This window comes from Ixodes scapularis, unplaced genomic scaffold (genome assembly GCF_016920785.2).
Source record: "Ixodes scapularis isolate PalLabHiFi unplaced genomic scaffold, ASM1692078v2 PGA_scaffold9__187_contigs__length_104089568, whole genome shotgun sequence".
In the NCBI taxonomy this organism is placed as follows: domain Eukaryota; kingdom Metazoa; phylum Arthropoda; class Arachnida; order Ixodida; family Ixodidae; genus Ixodes; species Ixodes scapularis.
This window is the reverse complement of record NW_024609884.1, coordinates 31,126,543-31,150,097: the sequence shown is the minus strand read 5'-3', so window position 1 is coordinate 31,150,097 and position 23,555 is coordinate 31,126,543. Positions and strand designations below refer to the sequence as shown.

The 23,555-nt window shown below is 43.5% G+C and overlaps 1 protein-coding gene across 1 annotated transcript in view; it reads right to left on the bottom strand.

Annotated features, from left to right (window-relative positions):
- LOC8029816 (23 kDa integral membrane protein) overlaps positions 1–23,349 on the bottom strand; it is a 30,684-nt gene extending 7,335 nt beyond the window's left edge. Inside the window, exons 1-6 of the mRNA XM_029968473.4 lie at positions 22,911–23,349; positions 19,465–19,650; positions 14,986–15,060; positions 12,525–12,620; positions 9,582–9,689; positions 4,827–4,910 (exon numbers count right to left, since the gene is read on the bottom strand). Of these exons, the coding sequence (XP_029824333.2) occupies positions 4,827–4,910; positions 9,582–9,689; positions 12,525–12,620; positions 14,986–15,060; positions 19,465–19,650; positions 22,911–22,976 (615 nt within the window). The 5' untranslated portion in view covers positions 22,977–23,349. The remainder of the gene's footprint in view (positions 1–4,826; positions 4,911–9,581; positions 9,690–12,524; positions 12,621–14,985; positions 15,061–19,464; positions 19,651–22,910) is intronic.
- Between the last annotated feature and the right edge of the window lie 206 nt (positions 23,350–23,555).

Below are 23,555 nucleotides of genomic sequence, written 5' to 3'. Positions count from 1 at the left end.
CATTGTAAGGTGAAACGGAGTAAATCTAACTATGCCAAGAAGCGAAAGTGTGTACATTTTATGTTTTTACTGCCAAGCAATATTCCTCAAGGAAGAAGAAAGCGAACATAATCAAAATAAGAACAAGAAAGTTGATGGCCGTCGGCGGGTTTGTTCCGCGGTGGCAAAATTTGGAAGCGCCAAGAGGCGAAGGCGCAGCGAGCATGACAGTGCGCGGCGCCGGGACGCCAGTCGCCCAGAACCCTGGACGCTACTTGATCAATTCTTGTTTTGTGCGTTTTCTAGAAACAGCAAGTCGCCCATTGTCTTTTTATGCCTTCTTTGTTTTAATAGACTTTCCACCGGCCTTCGCTGTATTTCTCCTCTTCAACTCGGTTGTTTGAGCAAGACGTTTGGGAATGCGGCGTGGGTAGTTTGCTATTTTGATCTGGATGAGCCTCGTTCCGGCGTGCAGTCGTGTCTCAGTAATGCGTGATGCCCGTTAAAGGCCCCGGGCTTGCAGTCGTACTGCACTGGCTATATTCTTCATCTACAATGGGTAACAATGTCGCCATACTGGCAAACTCCTAATGTCTAAACAAGCAATGACCAATTTGTATTTTGTGGGTAGTTCTTGAGTACAGTACGTCCCAGCATCAGGTGTGTCACTGTGCGTGCTGGCTGTTTGACTCCTCATGTGGGTACTGTACTTTGGTACTGTTTACAAGTGCCTATTGGGCAGGATATCGAACTATAACGGGCACTCTGACCCGTTTGTTTTCCCCACGCTCTGCGTTTACTCAACACAAGGCCTGTGCACATGCGGACAGGCCTTGTGGGCATGTTCATGTCATCTTCTACAATAGAGCGCGGGGCACAGTTTAATATAAAAAATAACAATCGACGAAGCGACGATTAAGTGCCAGATCTATCTTCAAAGAATGCGAGCTTGACCCACTTCGGCTTTTGTGCTGAGCTGGGACCGTGCATGCTGCATTGTTCATGCAGGCCGTAGTGGAGACAAAAGAGCCCCTCCTCCCCCTCACCGGGGAACACGAACTCCAGCCGAACGCTGACGCCGCGTTCGGTTATGTCGGCCGAGCGCCGAGTCATTGTATTTGTTGTCCCCATCCGTGTAGTTGTTAAGTTAACCGCTTGGGGCGTCACGGTCTGTCCTCCTCCCCAATATAACCACACAAGTTTTATAGAACAGTATTTCTTTTGCTGTTCTCATTTCCGCAGCACGGCTTCCGGCGACTTAAAGGGACACTGACACCCCCCAAAGTTTATTTTTTATTTTTTGGCAGGCGATTTATTATGGTATCAGAAGACTACCCAATCAATATTTTTCTACAGAGTCACATATATTTTTAATAAAAAAAAAATGCAACTGCTCGAAACCGAAACTGGACTTGGGAGGAGGAAGAAATATAGAGGAGAGAGGTGGCGGAAGTCACGTGGCTGTGACTCTTTTTCCCCAATCAACGTATTTGCAGCTTTTTAGAAGCCACGAAAAATGGGTATCATATTTTTATTTTATTTTTAATATTGTGTGTGCCTCCTCGATGATCCACGACATTGATTATCTTTGGTGGTTGTGTCTAAACCACAGAAAAAGGCCCATGGTCACAGAGAAGAGAGTGAGCGCGACTCAAACAGGCCAGTTCTGGATTGGTGGTTTTCAAGCGGAAAGAAAACAAATTTCGAGCTGCGAATTGTTTTCTGGGTAGTTGGGCTATCTTATATCATGTACAAACTAAAACCTTGGTGAGCATTTATACCCTGTCAGTGTCCCTTTAATATTTTTTTAATGCGGATGACGCTGTGTTGAACTCGCCTTTTATTCTTGACCGAAAAAACGTGGACTTTTTTTTTAAGAACCGGTTTTAACTGCCTTGGGCTTGGTGGAACCGGTAACAGAACAGTTATTTCAAAGGCATCAGTGAACCAGAACCGAACCAGAACAAAATGTAAAGCTATTGAACCCGAACCGGAATAATGACTGGTTCGACTCCCTGCTTTTAACCCAGCCGATCTTCTAGCCTTTGAGTGGAGCACAAATAAAGAATTGGAATGAATATGTTATGAAATCGCAAGAATTGTGCAGCAAACGTTAACGTTTTAAGGCAGGTTCCATAATAAGGCACAACAGTCCCTTGTGCTAGCGCTGTATACCGATTGCACTTGGTCAGCGGTTTTCTCTTCTTGCCACAGTGCATTGACATTTGGGGCAAGTATATGCGGCGTTGCTTCTAACAGTGCAGCAGCGGTGCTGTTGTGCAAGTATTCGAAGCAGAGAGCAAGATAGCATTTTGCGCCACGCACAAACTCAACCTTTTTAAGGCCTTATCAAACAAACAACACGCTAACCATGTATCGGTGGAGAATATATGGCCCGTTTGCAAAGAAAATGTTGGCATCTGTTGCGACTCGGAAGCAGAAATACGCTTGATCGCGCGATTGAAGTCTTCAGTGACACCAAGTGCCACGAAGTGCTATGTGTGACCACCCTAATGCTTAGTAGAATGAGTGCTTCGAGGAGGCTTTTGCATACTTTTGCAGTTTGTAGGCATTACCAACTGGTAATGCCTACCAGTTAAAAAGACCAAACTGTATAGGGAAATAAAAGGGCATTATAAAAGATTGCTTAAAAGTAGGGCTGGGCATTTGATCGATTAACCTATTGATTAATCGACTAACGCCTTAATCGCGATTACTGATTAATCAGTTGCATTTTGACAAACAAAGAAAAGTAAAAATCTGACGTTTCACTACGCAGACGCCAGGGGGGTAAAGGTGGGTGAGGAGGAGTGGCAAATCCCGTGCGCCGACACCCGGGGTCCCGAGTGAACGATCGCAAAAGAGAGCGACAAAACACGAGAGAAAGAAAGCAACGTTGCCATGGTAAACGCGAAGAGTGAAAACTCTCAGCAATATAAACAGTGATAATTTAACGTTGTAAACTAAAATCTGAGCTATTCTAACGCTTATAAAAAGCAATAAAGTCATTACGCTGCATTAACTTCCCTTCTGTCGAAGTCTCGGAAATCTGGTGGTTGCGCCGTTTCGCATTCCTCAATCGCGCCTACCCGCGCCGCACCGGCGAAGCCGGGTGTATGGTTTAGTTTGGCGTTAATGCGAGGCCGTACATCTGCGCGCTATGCAAAAAGAAAGCTTCGAAAGGAACGCGAATATCTTTCCACCGGTAAGTTCGTGGATTGTTGAAGTTCACAAAACTGCTCTGATGATGTAATCGTGTTTGGGACCCCGAGGGTCTGCCTGCATGATCCGCCGCATGCGGCAGCCAGAATGTATGGGAAAATGGCGGACCTTTTCCTCTAGAGTTAGTATGTATGATCTCTATGGCAGACGCAGTGGTGCCAACCGTAGGGATTTGTTCCTACACGTAGGGACTTTTGGTGTTCTATAGCGCTTTGTGGGGACGTAGGGACGGCGTGTCAAGCTTCCATGGTGGCGTAGGGACTTTTTGTTAGTACGACTGGGTGCGTTTTTACCGCCACGTTTACTGACACTGAAGTTTTTAAAAGTTCTGCATCACTATGCGGCAACAACGCCCTTCGTCCTCTTAGCCCGCTAGCCAATTCCCAATGCACCTCGAGTCATCCTTGGCACCAGGGTACCAGACCAGCCAGGTGTTCCAAATTTACTTGGTCTTACTATGGTGCCTGGAACGGGTCTCCAACTGGTGTTCTTACAGCATCCAAAAAGTGGTCCCTCAATTTCTGCTTGATGACATGATAGAAGTGTCAGGCTGTCCCCAATTGCGACCGAGGAGGTGTTATAGCATCTGTGGCGGATGTGGCCAGACGCCCGTTTGCTGCAGGTCACTCTAGTTTGACAATCCACAGAAGCTTAGGCAGTTTAAGTGGTTTAAGGCTGAGACGCCGTGACGACAGCTCCACGCAAAGAATGGTTTTGGGAAGCATGGCTGCAAGAAGCAAGTGATCCCTTTCGAGCCACATGCAATTTTTGTCATGCGAAAAATGCACACATCTAACTTATTTTCACGCATTATATTACTGTTTTTACTAATCAACCCTTTCTTGGGCTTTTTGTATTCGTCTGCTTGAGATCTGCGGCGTATTCCTCGCATACTTTTTCTTCGTTTCCACGTAGGGACAAGTGTGGGGACTTTCCGTGTCTGATGTACGGACATGTAGGGAATATTAAGGGTGAGTGTAGGGCTGTGCATAAAAGAATAGTTGGCATCACTGCACAGACGTGGCCAAGTATGAAGGTGGAGCGAGATTTGTAACTCTTAACAAGTGGAGGTTACACGTGCCCCGGCCACTTCAACGCAATGCGAGTGCCCATTTAGCGCAGCAGAGGCTGTTTTGATCAATCGGGAGAGTTTGCTATTGCCGGAGAATATCAACGAACCTCTCTGCCTCTGTGACTAAGTATTAATTTTGAGTGTGGGTGCCTTTTGTTCTGAACTATACATAAAGGCTTATTTAAAATCTGAAACTACACATTGCTCTATTTATACCACATTCAGCAAAGGGAAACAATTTAATTTTAACTTCTTTAAGACTATTATGCATGAGATTAAATGAAACTGATTAATCTACTCACTTATCGATTAAAGGGTATTGAATAATCAGGTTAAAATTATTAATCAATGCCCAGCCCTATTAAAACATACTTCTACATTACTTTGACAGTACACTGTATTTATAGCACTTTATTTCAAGTACATTGAGCCTAGTGTACTTACCACTCTACTTGAAGTACACAACCTCTTGTTTACTTTGTACTTTACTTCAAGCACTTTTTAGATATACTTTACCCAACACTGCAAAATGGGTGGGAGAACCCAAACTCACCTCAATAAAGCAAATGATAATGCCAGTCACACCCACATACACAATCTTCTCCTTGAACTTGTTAATCAGAGCATCGATACAGGTCTGGAAAAAAAAAGAGGGGGGGGTAACACATATTAGTTCATCTAGCCTCTATAACATATCCAGAAATCTTCAAGCTATGTTCAATGCTTGGTGAGCTATGCTAATAACAGTTCACAGGCATGAAATCCAACCAGTACAGTCGCCAACCGTTTTTTCGGACTCCAATAATTCGGACTTGTTCTATATTTCGGACCTAAAGGCGGAACCGTGACTTACCCCATAGAAATAGTGTATATTCACGACCAATGTTTCGGACAGTTTGAAGTCCGAAAGTTCGACTATTCGGACAAAACTGTCGCGAGCGATCAGCGGAAAACACCATCGAGAAGCGGCCATTTTGAATTCTATGTTGGCTGCCAATGGATTGACTTGGTTTGGCAGCGCTACTTGAGCACTCCTGAGTCGTACCGCTAGGTGATGCTATGCTAGCCCTTTTTTTCCCATTTAGCTGCACGTCATCATCATCATCATCATCTTGCTTTGTTTTTCGTTCCTTCGCGTCGCCAGTCGCCAATTTCCGCTCGTGGATTTGCGCCTCTGATCTCGTTCGGACAACGCTGGCTTGGACGTCATGGCCCCATCTTTCTTCTCCTACTCGACCATAGCGCTAGAAAAGAAGGCAGCGATTCTCAAGCTAACAGAAAGCTGTCGAACGGAAACGGAGGCGTAACCTAAAACATGGCACGCAGGCGTAACCTGAACCAAGGCACTATTTACAACTTTTTTAAGCCCACTTGGAAGTAATAAAGGCAAGTTTTTCAATCTGCTGATTTTTCGGACTGCTCTATTATTCGGACGTTTTTTCGGTCCCAGCAAAGTCCGAATAATCGGTCGGTGACTGTAATCAATGCCAAAAGCTGGCATCATGGGAGGTAATGGCAGAAACTAAAACAATGTCTGTGCTTGAATGTTACAAAAAAGGTTCGAAACGCATTAGGCACCTTACATGTTTGTCATACGTTTTCAAGAAAATACCGAACATCTTAGAGGTAGAAGTTGTGCAGCACAGACTGCAAGGTTATCACCTCCCATGGTGCATTCGCTTCATGAATGTTGCTTCTTTGCAGCTTCTGCCACCCCCTCCCCCCACCACCTTTGTACAGCAAGTGTGCTCATAAAGCCGAATCTGAAAGCTATACTTTTCAAATTCGGAGATAAATATTGATCTAAATTTATCTCTAACATATCGCCGAAAGTTATTAAAATTTATACTCTTATTCCACCAACATCATTCAGTATTAGTTGGGCGACCGGATGGGTTAATGCGGCATTTTGGCAACCTTGATGCCACCATTTCAGTGCACTTTGCAGGCTTGCTGCCTTAATCTCACTGCAGACAGTTTTGCTCTTTAGGACTTGTTTTGTTCAAAGTTGCGGAGGTAACAAAATGCCCGTTAAAGCCGATTCACACACTTGCATCTGTTTACGACAGAGTTCTTGTGCTCTCTTATGACGAGGGAACACACTGGAACGCTAGCGACATCTATGAGGTGGCTTTGGAACTGCGTTTCACTTGAGCGAAGGTTTGGCAGTATTTGTGGGATGCAATGTACATATACTATACATTTTTTAGGAGAAAAAAGCAAAAAAAAAAATAAATTGAGACAATGGACGAAGAAAGGGACAAACACAAAACGTCTCAAGGGAGATGTTTTATGTTTGTACCCTTTTCGTCCGTCATCTCCGGTTTTTTAAAAAAAGTGTAACATCAACCAGCTCGCCTGTATACTTACTCTTTCTTCAGTACATACTATGTAGGAAAAATAATTGTGCTTAACATTGTACAAATTTTTTAAAGCCAATGAAGAAAGAAAGATGTGCAAAAAAATATGAAATATACGGAAATCCCAAGTGTTCCTCAGCTACCCAATAGATGGCGCCAGTGTGTTCTCTCATTCTAAGAGGTCGCAAGGGGTTTTAAGCCACTCGGTCATAAGCAGTTTCGTGTAAACCAGCCTTCAGTTTTTGTTTTATTTTTATTTCCAAGCCTGACATGATGTGGCTCTGCTTCAGAAGGAAGTACTCTAGCACCCACAACTAATTTCAATAGCTATGCACCGATCGAAGCCCCTGTCCAAAAAAGAAAAACTTGCAGTCCCATGACTACAGACGCTCCACTGGTAAGGTTTTTCTAAGCAAGGCAGAAACCAACAATGTAGCAGCTACTCGCAACATCTGAATAGGAGGTCAGCTGCGGTCAATGAATGACCCCCCAAAAGCAGCAATGAAGAGTAGTTGAGCCGTAAACTCCAATTCTGCATCCCCTAAGCAGTAAAGCAACTAACATCCCTGAAGATAATTATTTTCCTGTGCAAAGTATGACCTCTTTTGCTGCAGAGTCTCATATTTGCCATGAGGACCCAGCATATTTGCACTAGAGGTGCAGCATGAAGGAATTCAATGCAAGAGATCCCGGGGTCGCTCCCCGTAACCACAGCTCTAAAGTTGATTTAAATCAATGTGTTTTTGGTATTTCAGTAGCATAAGAATTTCATTTCATTTTACGGTACTCTTTTTGATGACGATGAGCAAAAAATGGCTTATTGCTTTTCAAATATTCCAAGTTCTGGGTCATCTTTTCATGTGCCCGATTACAAAAGAGGCAGCGATTCTTTCGACGTCCGTCATAAAAAAACCGAGACCGTCGATTTTCATGTCTGTGATACCACTTACAGGAGACATGAAAACATCTGTTTTGGCTAGTTTCAAACCTCCCAACACCCCGTCGAAAAAGCAGTTTCCTTAGTTTAACTTCCCTTGATGAAATAACCGTTTCACAATTTTCACGTACCCCAACAAAGCAGCCAAATACAGTTGAATCCTGCTAGAGCGAACGCAACTTGACCAAAATTTTCGCAACAAGGAAGGATTTTAAATTCTTTGTTTGTTGTTCGTAAGAGATGGTGTACAAAATATTTCTCCACAACGAACAACTTTTCAAACACCACTTTAACTAAGTTTTCACCAAGAAAAACTAAACTATGGTCTGATTTATGAACTGAAGAAATATAAAATAATCTTTCTGCCTCATATCACAGCTCGCAATCTTGCCAAATGGCCAAAGAAAGCACAAGTGCTACGTAAAGCTACTGCTTGGAGGCTGAAAACTGTGTGATGGTGATGATTATGCAGCGGAGACCCTCTGCAGGAGCTCCAAAGGCGAGGAATGTAAAGAACCCCGGTTTGCATTAGTTTTGGACTCGAGCTAAGCCCATATATGTTGGGAATGTATGGTTCTCTGTCGGTACCAGTCCGCATGTGATTTTGCATGATGATTTGGTGTAGTTTGCAACAGAAACAGATTATTTGCAACAGCAAACGCTAGCAAATGCAACAGCATCGCATCCCTGTGTAAGCAGAGACTCTTTCTTTCTTTCAGAGAAAACATAAGTAATCGCCAAGGTGGCAAGTGAAAAAAAGGGAAGACGATTTCGGCACGTCTTTGTCAGCACTGACGCCAACAAAGATGCGATTGTTCTGAAGAAAATAACACTAAGAGTCGACTGACCAATTTCTGGAATTAAAGCTTATTTATGTGCAACCACAACTATATCTCATTGCTGCTTGCCGATTTCGCAACACTGCGACAACAAACTTTTGCATATCCAGTCAATTTAAGTGTAGCGGGATTCAACTGTACCCGATTTTGACAGGTGTTCAGTCTCCACTCTATTTTCATTTGATAGACATGGAATCGCCAGCAAAATATAATATTGCCTGCCAGGGCAAACCAGAACGCAATCGTTATTGTCTCCCTAATGTTTAGTTGTGCCCCCCTACCACCCAACACAATCCAGAAATAAATGCTGCTCATATTTTCACAAAGCAAAATTACTCGCAAGGGAGAAACAATCATCTCTTTACCACACCTCACCTCGAGTGCAACCAGACAAAGTCCAAGTGCACGACATGCAGCCCGCAGGCCGCATGCACTTTTTGTGCGGCCCATGGACTTGACACTACAAGATATGCTCACACGGCAACCAGTGCGATGATGCCAGATACTGAAAACTAACTGCCAGATATTGAAAACCCGCGCAGTTCCCAATACAATTTTTTGGCCCACATCATTTTTGAGTTGTGCACCCCTAGCAATATGTTCAACATAACTAATATTCATTCTATTCATTCCCCGACGAGCATGCCAGAAAACTTGAAAAGAATTTTTCTATTAAAAAAGTCTGAACTCTCGAAGGTCTGCCGACAACACATTCCTATTACGGAGTAATAATATGAAGATGAAGTAGGAGCATATTTACTGTCTAAGCACTAAGCAACGGGGCATGTGAATACAACAAAACGGCTATTTCGATGCGAACCATCAAAATAAGAAAGTTATTCTCACGCCTTCCAGCAGTGACATAGTGGACACTAAAATAACACTTCAGTTATTTCGATGCTCAACATTCAAACAGTCCCTGTATACAATAAGCTTCCCTGTGGAACCGATTAATAAGGCACCGTGACCTGCATTTTGGCATTCTAAAAATATTGACGCAGCTGCTTCAATCTAATACATTGTTCTGCAATGTTCACATCTCAGTACCCTTGATATCAGCATTGTTTCCCTAACCAAAAATACACAAGGGTGAACTACCAATTCACTTGAAAAAATATCATAGCGCTTTTTTCTAGGAACAAAGGAACTAATCAGGTGAACTGACAACTTACGATTTTGTAAGCATGGGCAGCATCGCATGTAGTAGGCTTGTTTTCACAGCAAGAGCTCGGAATCTTCCCGCGGAAGTCGTCAGTGCTGTTGGCACCACAGCAGTGCAGCTGAAAATATGCACACGAAAATTAGGTTACATGCTTATAGAAATATGTAGTATGTATACCCTTTTTAATAGCCCAAACCTTTGCTAGCCAGCAGTCCCTGGTATGGTAAAGAAATAGAGGGGGTCTCTTGGATCAAAGCCGTGTATAGAGAGTTTGGTCATTGGGAGGCGCGGGCAGAGCCAGGGCATGCGCGCCAGACTCGGAAAGAGGGCTTGGCATTCTCTCTTGACCAACCAGAAACCGAAATGAATCCCCTAGCAGTGGTAGCGAGAAACAGTTCTGATCAAAGGTATATGTTTGTATACGGTGTTAATGAGCACGTAACAGTGAAGTGTAGTAACTCTTTGTGGTTAAAAATGGGATGCACGTATTGTTTTGATCATGCTCGTGCAGAGAGATGTAAGAAACGAATACACCGCTCAACTCTAATTTGCTCGGACAGAGTGTGACCGCTCGGACGGCAGATTCCCGGCCCTCGGCATAAGGATTATGTCGATCGTTCCGCTAGTCGCACTTTTCCACCATCATTTTAGATGAGTGATTGAAACATCACGTGTACCATATTTTCAGTCACCGAGAGTTACTCCGGTGCAGTTATCAGGTTTGTTTCTCACGATCACTGCCAGGGTATTATTTGCAGCTTCTGGTTGGTCACATTCGAATTTCTGAAGATGCCCTGGAACACGCCCAGCCCCTTTTCGGCCAATGGCGCCTCCTCATTTGTCTCCTATACTTCCCAACGAATGGCCAAACTCTCTACATGTACGGCTCTGTCTTGGATCACATGAACTACAACTTTTACAAAGCCAGAACTTTACTTAGAGGCAATGTCAGCAGAGTGAAAGGGGAAAAGCTGGAGACAAGGATACTTTTTAGCGAGAGATTGACGTCCTTGATCAGTATCAGATGCTATTTCGACTATTTGAGAGCTCCATAGGATTATATATTGGGACCGTGCGAGAAGGGAGCACGCCACCCCTCCGCCTTGGCAGCTGTTGGTAATGCCACCAACAACAGCATCCGCATTACTTCATATAGTGAAGCGCTACCCGCCCCCTCTTCTAATGCACCCACAGCGTTTGCACCATCCCGTGGCCATTGCCTTATCGTGCACTCTCGTTGCGCCACTGTCTTGTCGTGCACTCTCGCTCAATTTTGCTCGGGTCACACCAATTTTTTATTTGTGTAAAGCTCTGAACCGAACACGCAGGTGGAGATCCTGCATTCTGCAACATGTGAGTAATACAATGTAAAAAACAACCCAATTTTTTCTCGATATGCAACGGCTATCAAAAAGCATGTTTCATCTCAGGAGTTTGATACAAAGTTGTGAGGGGTGAAGACAATAGCGGGTGAACTTCACAAATGATTTGCTCATGTGAATGCAGATGAATAGTTTTGAAAAGCTAGGCTCGTGCCCACACCTTTGACGACACTGCATTTGACACGTACAATGAAGTGCACAAGCGATATTCTGGGCAGGACATTACTGCTCACATCACCTGCACTGTTTTTTGCAATTCTTTTGTAGTGTGAAGTACTGGAATCTATTGATTCCAAATTTTACACCATTAACTTCATTAGTTTTTAAAACCCAACTTCACATTATGGCTTATCTGTGGCCACAATTCTGTATACTGGATAGTACAAAAAATGAAATTTCAGAAAGCTCTTTGCCATACTGTCGAGACCGATTATCACGAAGTCAAAGAGAATTGGAAATCACTTCACTAGATCCGCTATTTCGTTGTAACAGACTTCGGCTAACGAAGTGCAAAAGGGAATGGGAAATCGTGGTCGCTTCGCTGCAGCCACTATTTCGTTATAACCGACTTCGTTATAACCAATCTCGACAGTATTGTCTGCTTTCTTCCGATTTTAGGCAAGCATCAGAAGAGGCATTTTAGTTGCTAAAAAGCAACCTACAGCTCACAAGCCAGGCTTACCTCCCCTGACCTATACAAATTCAGTGCCTCAGGGGGAACCATGTCAGCAAACTCATAAACATGCTAATAAACTACAACCTTGAGGCAAGCTTTCCAATAGAAAATTTCTCTCTGTTCATAGCCAAGTAAGAGTGACTTTACGCATCTAGCAACTCCTGCTGTTTGTCGGAAATGTCGACCCCTAGGCCCCGTGTCGTATCGCTTTGCCGACCCTCGAAGAGATTGTAACGGGGCTTGTAACAGCACCGCATCCCTCTGATATTCCCATAACTTTATAACGACAAGTGCTACTGTCGCAATTGCTTTCGTGGCTACCACAACATCGCCAATGCAAATATCGAAACTGAAATGCTCCAAATGACCATGTATCAAACTCCTCCGAAAAAGGCCGTGCAGAGAATTTCTTCGGATCGCTCGACGCACTCCACCACTTTCCCACGGACCGGTTAGAGCCGCTCGGCGAGCACTCCATCAGATCCAGATCTACAAGCGGCACACGGAGAGATCGCTTGCATCTCTTGAGAGGTACAGGAGTCCGCCCGGCGAGTACACTAGAGTGCTTGCTATTTGCCAGGTTTTGAGACCAGGCTGGTCTCAAAATTAAATTGAACAAATATTTGCATTCCTGTCATTAAAGGACTTCACATGAGCTGAAAGAATAACTTCAGCATGTTATCTCTAAAAAAAAAAAAAAAAAAAAAAAAAAAAGCTAAGGAAAAATAAAGAACACCGAGAACAAGATCAGCAAACAATGGCACTAAGCATGTGGGGTCTGTATCATTAACATGGCACTCTAATCCACAAAGCTCTACCAATAACCTAACTACAACTTAAAGAAAAAAAAGTATTTTTAAAAGAAGAGTTGTCCCAGAATAAAAAGGATACCTACATTGCTCTGAATGTCATCCCAGAGTTTCTCCACTTCAGTGTCGTTAAAATATTTGTCAACGGAGTTGGTGGCAGCAGTCCTCAGGGCAGATTCAATCTACAAAATATTTTTTATAAACTAAATAATTACAACATTGGCAATGCTGTTGAGGTCAATACCAGTAACAACCACAACGTCAAGTCAGAAAAATAGTAAAATGCGTTCAAAAGCTGGGATCTACTAACTCAATATTTATTTCACAGCTTCTCGATTGGATCCTGATTAGTGACACACACAGGGGGACATAGTATAGGGGACTAATCGTAACAATCAGTTGGCTAATTAATTAAAATTCATTAATTAACTTTTTAATTATTGAAAATAGACATATGGTTCCAATTAGAAACTTGCCGAGCGTCATCGAAAATCACTAAATCAACTCTTTTTATAAAAATACAGGACAGGGGCAGAATTTTACGGCGGTCTGAAAAACCACCCACTTTGGACGCATTTCTAGGTTTTGGTTCCTTATCGAAGCGCATTTTTGCAGCCATGGCCCCGCTCCCTGGTGGTCGTGGCACGAAGCCACCCCCTCGACTGCCTCGTAGGATCGGGGGAAGTAGGGCATACGTGCGTTGCGCTTCTCAGCCACTGGGGAGCAGGACCACGGAATCAGAGATGTGCTACGTTAAGAAACTAAAACCTAGACACGCGTCCAAATGAAGAGTTTCTACAGAACGCCATAAAATGCTTCCCCTGCGCTGTGTCTTACTAAAAAGATTTGATTTAGTGGTTTTCAATGACCCTGAGCAAGTTTCTAAATGGAACCATAGGTCTCTTCATTAATAAAACAGTTAACGAATTTTAATTAGCCAACTGATTGTTACAATTAGCCCCCTATACTATGTCCCCCTGGCCATATAACTCACTTGCACAAACCGCATAAACAACTTTCATGGCTTTTTTTTAAACAAATCTGTCAAGTTTAAAAAAAAACAAAACACCCTGTATATAGACAACTCACACTCGCGGTGGGAATTTCTTCATTTACGCAATAGTCACTGGCAGAGCGAGAATGGCAATGAAGGACTTTTGAATGTCTGACACTCCGGACGTGCCCACGCCTTCCAGTGCGCTTTGGCCGCACGCCCGAGGTGCACGAAACGCCAAGCGTCGTCAAAGGTACGAAACTGGCGCTGGAACAACTGAACCTCCTCCCTGCCGTTCTCACTTTGTCACCGACAATAGCAGTAAATTTTTTTTCATAATGAGTAACGTATGAGCCTTTTCAGTGATTTTCCCCATGATTACAACACTGCAGAAGTGAAGTCGTCACGAAGAGAGAATCGGAAAACTGGCATGGTCGGCGTGCCAAAAAATATTTTTCAGACCTAGGTTCAAAAGTTAAAATGCACAAATTTGACCTTACAATTCAAGTCCAAAGTTTCATCCATCGAAGGAGAAACAATTGACATTATGTCACTGTTCCTCTTTCAATGATGTATGTTGCAACACAAACTTGCAAAACGAAGATGAATAGAACTGACAAACGTCAACAATAATACTACCAACAATAAAAATGTGGTTCATGCAAGTTCCTTCTCTGTACTTAATAGCAAAAATGGTAGAAAAAGAATGAGACACCCTTTAATCCTGAGCCCCAGAATATCCAAAATATTGAGAATAAACGGGCAAATAATAAATATGGTGCATAAAGCCTTAGCAGAAAATCGGAAGTATAATGAGTATGGCAAAAGAAATAGGGGGCAACGACGCTACAACTAACACAAAAAAAACATTTTGTTAACATGGGGGCCCTTTAAAGTGTACCCAGACTGCTATATTAAACATAACATACCAACAGACTGACAAACACCCTCAAGCTAAGTTACTTCCTTTTTGCCAGCGATGGAAGCACCTCGCAAAGTCTGAATTTGGGATATTCCTCAGTGCTCGGTTGCACTGCGTTCACCGTCCTTAACTAACTTGAACATCGCAGTGTTTTCTCCGTGTCTTCCTAGATGCAAAAATCACAGATACAGTTGGCACAAGTTCGAGATGATGATCAGCTGGCCAAGATCGCTCCACTAGAGCCAAAAAACACTCTGCCATTGCACGCAGGTGGGGGCTGCTCTATAATTTATTTTCTGGATAATTTCAGCTTCTGCCGCCCATATCCGTGACATTTGTGCTCATAGCCTAACCATTTTAGATACCAAAAATTCAGCATTACTGCTTCCCTATCTAGGAGGTACTATTAAGCAAGAGGCAGTTTATTTCTGCTTGGTCATCAGCTTTAAGAAAGCTTTGTAGATGCAAAGTGCATAGTTGAAAGATATGCTTCATAGGGGACTGCCACTCATGAATAGATGCAAAGAAATGTCATTCAAATATTGACAATTGGATAAAACTTACATGTTACTAAATACTGCTATTCAAGCGATGTAAACAAATACCACGAAAAAAAAGAAAAACAAATTACCTTTGATCGATAGACATACGCTGCAATAGCTGCTCCGAGCTCACAGATCAAGACGACGGTCAGCAGGATGCTGAACTGTTGTGGAAGAACAAGAGAGACAACAGGGTTTGTTATGCCCTCGAGCAGTAACTTGAAGTGTGCAACATTTTGCATGAAAACTACTGCAAACTACTTATATTGTGTTGACACTTCATCTGTTACAATTTTTCAGATATGTCAGGCGTGGACGTGCTCATTGGACAGTTCAGCTCCAATTGCCAAATCGAGTTATCATGGATTCCACAAAGTATCATTTACAAGTTTCAGAAATATGAAGGTCATGAATACACAGCCACTTATGATTTTATTTATATATATATATATATATATATGGCTGCAATATAAGCAGCTGATGATCGCATTATAACGCCAGTTTTAATAGCGATTCCACCAATATTGGACACATTTTGGTTATCATAGTGTTTCTCTAAAGCAGTATCATATATTTGTAGAGCTTGACTTCGCCCACGATTGTGTTGCAAGTATACTGTAGAATTGAGGTGTTCCATAGCTGAAAAGTTAGCACAAGTCGGCCACATGGTGCTAGTATAGAGAGGAATGCCCTCAGACCGAGGCAATGGACTTGTCTCTCCGGACATACTGGATTCGTGCAGACCCTCGCTCTTTCGAGCTTGGCTTTTAACTCCGAGAATGATATTGACTGCTTCACCAGCAAGTGTTCTTTCGTGGCTAGACATTGAAAAACAAATGTAAACAGATGCCAGCACTGCTACTGCAATCTGGGGCAGCATGCAATTTTCGGAAGCTCAAGTGATTCTGTTTTTGCGGAATCTCTGCTTTGCAGGATCACTCCTCAAGCCTTGTAATGATGGAGACTTGTCCTTGATAAACATTTGCGGCTGGCAGGGCACTACAAGTCTGCTCAGAGGGGCATTTCCCAAATGAGATATTGGTGAAATCCTCCCAACTGTGGTGGTACACTCAAGGGACTTTTTGGGGAGAGGCAACTGAGCAAATTAGCCAACAAAACAATTGGCTTGTTTTCTGCCTACTACCAGATTGTAACCAAACCCTGGAAATTCCCACCTATCAAACCCTTGCTTGACTGGGACTTCGGTGGTATTTCTAGCTTTTAACTACCCTGAATTTTTCTAGTCAGCTCTACCACAGCATTATAGAGAAATCTGGTACTAGGTACGAAGTAGTTGTCTCGAAGGTGTTATGAGCAGACAAGCTTACAAGCATGTCCCTTTAAACTTGCTTGTTTCTGATTAATTATCAAAATCCTACATTGATGTGTTGTCATAAGCAGGTTTCCAAAAGCTTTTATCTTTTTTGGGAATCAATGGAATTACAATTCAGTTTTTCAACCATGCCGATAAGCATTGAAGTACATTGCAGAATTCTTTTTCACTTTGCTTCACTTGCCATCATGATTTGGCAGTCACCAACATAAAATTGTGAAAGCCCACCACAGATGAGAAGTTCACAAAACAACCCTTTCCAGCTCTGTTTTCTCTTAAAGTGCCATCCACACTGTTTTATAAAAAACGAGTACTGCATTTCTGCAGAACTATTGTGGCTCAGTCTGCAATCTGCACTGTCTTGTCTTTTCACTCTTCTATGTGGTTCTGTCATGTCCTGTTAGCTCCTGCAGGTGGGTTCATTAAATTGTACGAAGGTCAACAGAGGCTGCTGTGTATTTTTCCAGTGTGTTCTTAGAAGCAGCAATGACTGAATAGGCTTCTGATGTGCTAAATTTATTTCTTCGCTCACTGCTACCCTTCTGAATAACACCTCACAAGAAATGAGAGACGGTGGCACATCAGAATTTCAAGTGGCCTGTGAAGCAGCCCAGATTCCTCCTACTAGTGCTCTTTAAGGTGATGCTGCTTTAATTGTCTCCTCAAGAAGCTCTGAGCATGTGCTGTGTGATGTAGGTCTTACGGGATTTGGTTCTCGGAGAAAAAAATTTATGCATACTGCATTTGAAAATTGTTCATCTTGAAATAACATATCAAACATTGAATCTGAAATACACATACAAGTGTACCGATTCTCCACATAAAAAGAGACATGACTACTGTAAAATCCCGAGAGATAGCCCACCTAACATCAAGAGCAAATCGGGTGAATATGTGGAGTGGGATAACTTTTGGTGTATTATCAAGTAAATCAAGAAAAGATGACTGTACTTCCCAGTCAGCAAGCAACCTACCTACCTCCCTCCCTCCCTCCCTCCCTCCCTCCTCCCTCCCTCCCTCCCTCCCTCCCTCCCTCCCTCCCTCCCTCCCGCCCACCCCCGCAAGGTAATCTCATCACGACAACACTAGGTGACCCTTGGACATGGATTGCTTCGAAGTAGCTACTGGCTTTTTTTTCTGCCTTTATACTCCTGAAGCTTGTGTTCAACCCTCGGCAAGCCCGACTAAGCAGGTCATTCATATCAAACAGCTAATCTTTGCATCATTTTATTAAGGGGTGGGGCTGTCTATTCGCAACTCCAACGCCCTATAGGTGGCGGGGTGGTAGTTCCAAAATGGCGGAAGAGACGGGGATAGATTCTCCAGGGTTTTCGCCAGCGTCAGCGCGGTTTAGAGTGCTGACCTGGTCAGTGCGCTAACAATGATTTATTTGTCTGCAAACGCTAAGCGGTTAGGGGGGCAGAATCATATTACAGGTGACGGAGATGTTGACGCGCGTTAGCAAAATGAGCATGCTGATATTTAAATGTTGCAGAAACCTCGACTTGCAAAGCTTTGTGGTGGGCGAGCGCATTTTACGCGCCGGCCACGTCACTCTTTGTGGCAGAATATTTTTTAGGGTGATGAAGATATCGTGTTTGCACCTTGCCTGGCCATTAGTGCTCTAAAAAGTGAGCCGCGCACGGTGACCGTCAAGCTTCGGAAGAGCAGCGTTCACAGTCTTGATACCTTCGTGTCACAGGCTCGCCACTCGCGACTCACCGTCTCGGTTTTAGTGTATTGCAACACGTGATCAAACTGCTCTATGGTTATTGATAGGAAGATTGTTACCGCAAGCTACCGTGCAGTGCACCAATACAACCGGAGGCTCGTGCAGCGCCTTTGAAGCATAATTTTCAGTGCGTGCCAGGTGCATTACCTTGCTCACGGTAGCCAATGGTAGCCTGCGGTAACGCTATGCTAAAACTGTCTATTACCAGAATCGGCGTGTTTAGGGGTTTTATTTATTGCTCTACCAAAAAAGCATATTGTAATATACCATATTCTTTTTTTTTTTTTTTTGTACCGTGGTATTTGCAATGTTGTGGCCCATCTCGCCCAAAACTGCCTGTTCTAAGCTCTTGTCACGAACGGCTGACTAACACAGACGCACTTAAAATGCTTGGGGAATTTCTTCATTTATTTTGCAATTACCTGAAATCAAGTATGCATATTCTATATTTTAAAAGTGCTTGGAATAAATTATCATGTTCCTATGGCCTTAAAACGCAAACCCATTACCGAAGTGTATCACTCTACATATCGTTGCGCGACCAGTTTTCTCCTACTTGGGGCCAACAATAGACTTTTCATAGACCGAACGATAGAGCTCTACATTATTAGCGGGAGCGTTTTCCGTCACGTTGAGCACAGATCGAGCTGGCAGTCATGCACAAGACCAGCAATCCACAGCGTATGCGAGATACGTAAAGTCCCTAATGGAATTAGACATCCTGGTCCTTCGTGCAATGCTGTTGCGAGGTGGAACACAAGAATTCCTATTTTAATGCGCTCACTTTTTTTTGTTACAACGGCTTCCCGCATCAAGGCCGACAGCCCCTGCCACCTTTTCCACGCCGCCGCCGCTGCCGTCCCCGTTCCTCTAGTCCTGCGCTCGTCCGCGGGAGGGCGAGCGGCGCGCTGGAGCTGCGAATACTCCTTTTCACCCTGACTTAGCAAAGTGCAGGAGATAAGAGCCCACAGAGACAATAAAAGCATAGGAGCAAGGCACGCGACAATGCACCACCAAAGGGAATTTCGGTGGGGCACCAGCAAACACTTTGCTGCGATGCTTTTACTGGTTTCCTGGGATCATAGCTTTAGCCACTTTCCAAGTAATAAAAAAAAATTACTCTTGGGCTAGTTTGCAAGTTACACTGAAACGGAGTATAATCGGGGGTGGGAAAAATGTACCTTTTTGTGAACCTCGGCGCATGTGGACTAAAACTGATTCCTACTCCTCGCTCCATGAGTGTGCTTAGTGTTTATTCTGAGCACTAGATTGGCAAAGTAAAAACAGTTTCATGGTACCTTTCGAAACACTTGTAACAAAAAGGCTAGGACATTGAACCGACACTTCATTTTGGAAACCAAGAATGTTCGATAAAACGAGCGCAGACCCTGCTGGGCTGGCACAACACATTCTATTCCCGGCAGCCATTTTTGTTAAGAGCGGTGACCTTAGTAGGCCGCTGCTGGAAGGAACTCTACCAAGAAAAAAGCTGTGCAAACATACCGCCATGATCATGTGGTAGCTCTCCCGAATGGCACCGCAACATCCCAGGAATGCCAGCACGAAGACGAACACACCCAAGATGATGATGGCCACGGGAGCACCAAGGTAGCCCTCATAGAAGGACTTCTGTGGGTTCAGTGCCGCCAGCACCACTCCGCCCACAGCGATCAGGGCTATGCCGCAAAGCTAATGAAAGAGATGCACATTAGAACCAACAATCAAATGTTGCGCGAGAATGCTGAGGGTCTGCAGTGGGAGCACACGAGACTTTCACTATAATCGCTGCCACACAACAGTGCCATGAAACTCTGGCTAGTTACAAAGCACTATGGATTTTCATGTAATGAGACGTAATATAATTATTAGTAATATTGAGGCACTTATTTTATGAGGAGGTTGAATGCCTTACTTTTTCTAACTTGGACAAAATTTCAACCTCTCCAATTAAGAAACAAGCCAGCATGTTGTCTTAAAAAAAAAAAAAAAAAAAAAAAAAAAATTTGCTTTTTTTTTTTTTTTTTTTTTTCAAGAGTTGAAAAACGGTTCTTACTAAACATGCTCCTAAGAGCAAGGAAATAGAGCATGTGGTTATTTGGACGATAAACGAGACTCTACCCAAACAAAGTAAAGCTGCAATTAGCAGAATGCAATAAATAAAAGGTTGTAATAAAATAGAACATGGAAGCCTCTGGACTGAACTACAGTGCCAGGCAACCATCCAGGGGTTTTCCAACTTTTTGGCTATGGGGCTGGATTACAGATCTGTCAGAGCTTAGAGGGCCGGGAAAACTATGATCGAGAAAAAATAAACAAACCTAGGCAAGCATTTATACACAGGGATAAATGTTAACAGTAAGTATTTTAAAACTAAGGTGGATGAATACATACGAGGGGGTACCCAAATGAAACCAGAATTTTTGCAAAATTGTGTACTTATTTTTACAAGGCTCAAACTTCAGGCACTTCCAAAAAATACTCAGACATATAGGCGTAAACTTCGGGAGGGCAACGGGGCTCGTGCTCTTCCCCCCCCACCAGTGAGATCCGGGGGGGGCAGAGCCCCCCCGGGCCCGGGCCATGATCCTTACCGAGACGCTGTTTACGTGCCATGTAACGAGCTTCTAGTAGTGGCATGTAACCAAAATAACGCCCATGTTGGCTTTATTGACAAAATACATGAGAAATGGAGTCCCAGTGTGCGTTCGCTAGCATCAATCTCCAGTTTTGGCGAAAATTCTCAATTTTCAATTCTCTTGCAACGTTGAGTTTGGCCGATTTCTGGCGTCCAAAGGTGTTTTTTTCGTTCTTTAGCACCACATAGAATGGAAAAAGCTCGACCAACGTGCCATAAGTAGTGCTATGCTCAATCAGGTGAGCTTGTACTACCCAAAATGAGGGCGCTACGGTTTGTTCAAAGCTTCAGCGCAGAAGGGCCAACTTTGCGCCCCCCCCTTAGATGATTAGAGGGGGCGGCCGCACCCCCTGCCCCCCCTGTGCGCACGCCTATGAACATGTGTAAAGCTTTACTGGGCACTTTATTAAATCGGCAAAAGCACCTCAGCAGATAAGGGCTATATCTTTGAGACCTCTACAACCAAATAAAGTAGTTCAAACAAGAGTTTTTGCTCCCCTGCACTCTACAGTGCCTTGATAAATTGTCATTTGATATATATAAAAAAAAAAAAAAAAAAGATCCGGGCAATAAAACCTGCCACCATGAGCACTAGCATAATTACAGGATCCGAGCCAATTTTCCTGTTCTGGCTTTTTGAAACTAACATTAAATAGTTTGTCCATGGCAAGCTAAATGGAGTTATTAAAAAGATTACTGAACAAATGCAGAACACTGAAAAACATGTCAGTAGAATATAAGCAAGCATTTCTGGTCACAATTAATCCGAGTATAGCACAACAGGATCTGCTTCAAAACTGCCTTTCTGTTTTATTGTTTTCACTTGTAAAACAGTTGAAACATTGCTGAAGGCAATTGACATTGACGGTTTGCCAGGATTTGAAAAATGCAGCTGTCGAGAATTGTCAGACGCTGGCAGGCATATACTACAGCTGCATTGTTTCAAAACCTTGGAAGGATTCTCAATCTTGAAGAGTGATTTGTCGCTTGACAACACTTGCACAGCTATTACCAACACCTCATCCATAATATTTTTCAAGAAATAGTGGTAGTGACAAAACTTGATAGTGGTAGTGACAAAAGTTGCACAGCTTGCTATACTTACCATGAAGAAAAAAGTCGCAATTAAGGATTCACAAGCAAATTAACAACCTTAGAAATTAAACAATGTGCAAATCAACCATTTCAGATGGAACTTCATATTGCAATCACTGTTTAATTAAAGGAAATCAGGCAAGGAATATAAGTCTAGACAGCTGAATGGTTTTAAAGTGGTATCTAACAACCACTTTACACCAAGAGTGGGAGCACAAGAAAATGGGCATTTAGTAAAACTTTCAATTTCATATGCTCATGTCGAAAAGACGGCTTAAAATCACTACTACGCCCACTGGGCTACATAAAACTTGCACACATACTGGCGCAGAATGCCTGCGTGCATGCAAAATTGCAACTCAGTTTCAAATGTAGCTCTACAGAGGTGCCGGAGAGAGAGGCTCTATTCACAGCAGGCTGGAGGTTTCGGGCTTCTCGGTGCTCCTTGATTTCGAGGAAAATATTGCCCAAAACCAACAGTTAAACAAAGAAAAAAAAAAGTAACATTTTACAAAACTGCGTTATACGAATATGCCCCGCCGTAAAATTAGATGCCAAAGCAAACGACAGATGATGCGAAAGCAACAAGCGACAGCCGACATTTCACAGGTATTGCAGCATGTGCCGGCACCGCGACGGAGAGACAAATACGCCCCTCCAATGGCGTCGTTGGTGCGGCTTCGCGATTTAACACGCGGAACAGAAGATTCGATTCGGTCCATCTTTAGGGACTACTAAATGAACCAACAAGCCCGTGATTCGTATCGACGTACGCTCGGGCTATAAAAAAAAATAAACTATCGGCGGCCTTCCCGCACCAGACGTGGAATTCGACTACGTGATTTAACCTAAGGGTAGAAAAACGATCGCATTTAGCGCGAACGGCAAACTCGCGGATTTGCACTAATAAAAAAAGATTCGATGTTATATTCATAATTGATGTGACCGAAAACTCCTAGACGCAACATGAACGGTGCGCATCTAGAGTAACGTCGGCGTACCGAATTTCGACAGTCGAATCAGATGTAGAATGACCATTCAACCGCACCGTTCGGGCAATAAATACTGCAGAAGGTAGACTAAAGGCCCTTGCTTCAAAGCGCTGTCAACAACAGCTGCAAACGCACCTTCGAAATCGTGCCATCTAATACTTCACGGAATATCCCGACTGAGCCGTAAATATGGTAAAAGCGGCAGATGGGTAACGAAGGGTACTTACGACAAAGATCGCGTTAAAGGCGAACAGAAGATACTTGACGAAACCCATTTTCGACGACCGGACCATGGCGAACAGAATTAGACGTAGTCGAACGAGGGGAAATAAAATAAAACGAGAAAAGATTTAACGCAGCTCAGTACACTGCGGACGGAGCGTTAAATGTCGGAGCTGCGCGTCTCTCCAACCTTGTATTCATCCGCGATAGTGAAGGCGGAGAAATAGGGCGAGTGAATCGATCGCTTCAGAGCCGCAAACACGGCCGAATACAGTATAAGGGCGACAATTTCGTATTAAACTTGCGTTTGTATATTCATTTCGTCGTACTATTTCTCTCTCATGTGTGTAAGCTTGGAATTGACGGTCAGGAAAACACGCACTACTTTCATCCGCAGCTCGTGCGTCCGTGACGTCCGCGTTGCGGTCATATGACAAATATACTAAACGCAAAAAAAAAGGAAAAACGGTGATTCACTGTCTTATCAGTTCGGCGCGGAACCTGCGGAACTTGCGCTGCTTCCCACGTGACTGGGAGGTGTCGCGATTTCGTGGAAACAAAAGAAACGGGAAGATTAACCGCGACGCGGTAAAGCGCGATCGCTAAACCGCGGGCCGCTTAATATTTTCTTCTATTGTTTGTCGAAGGTA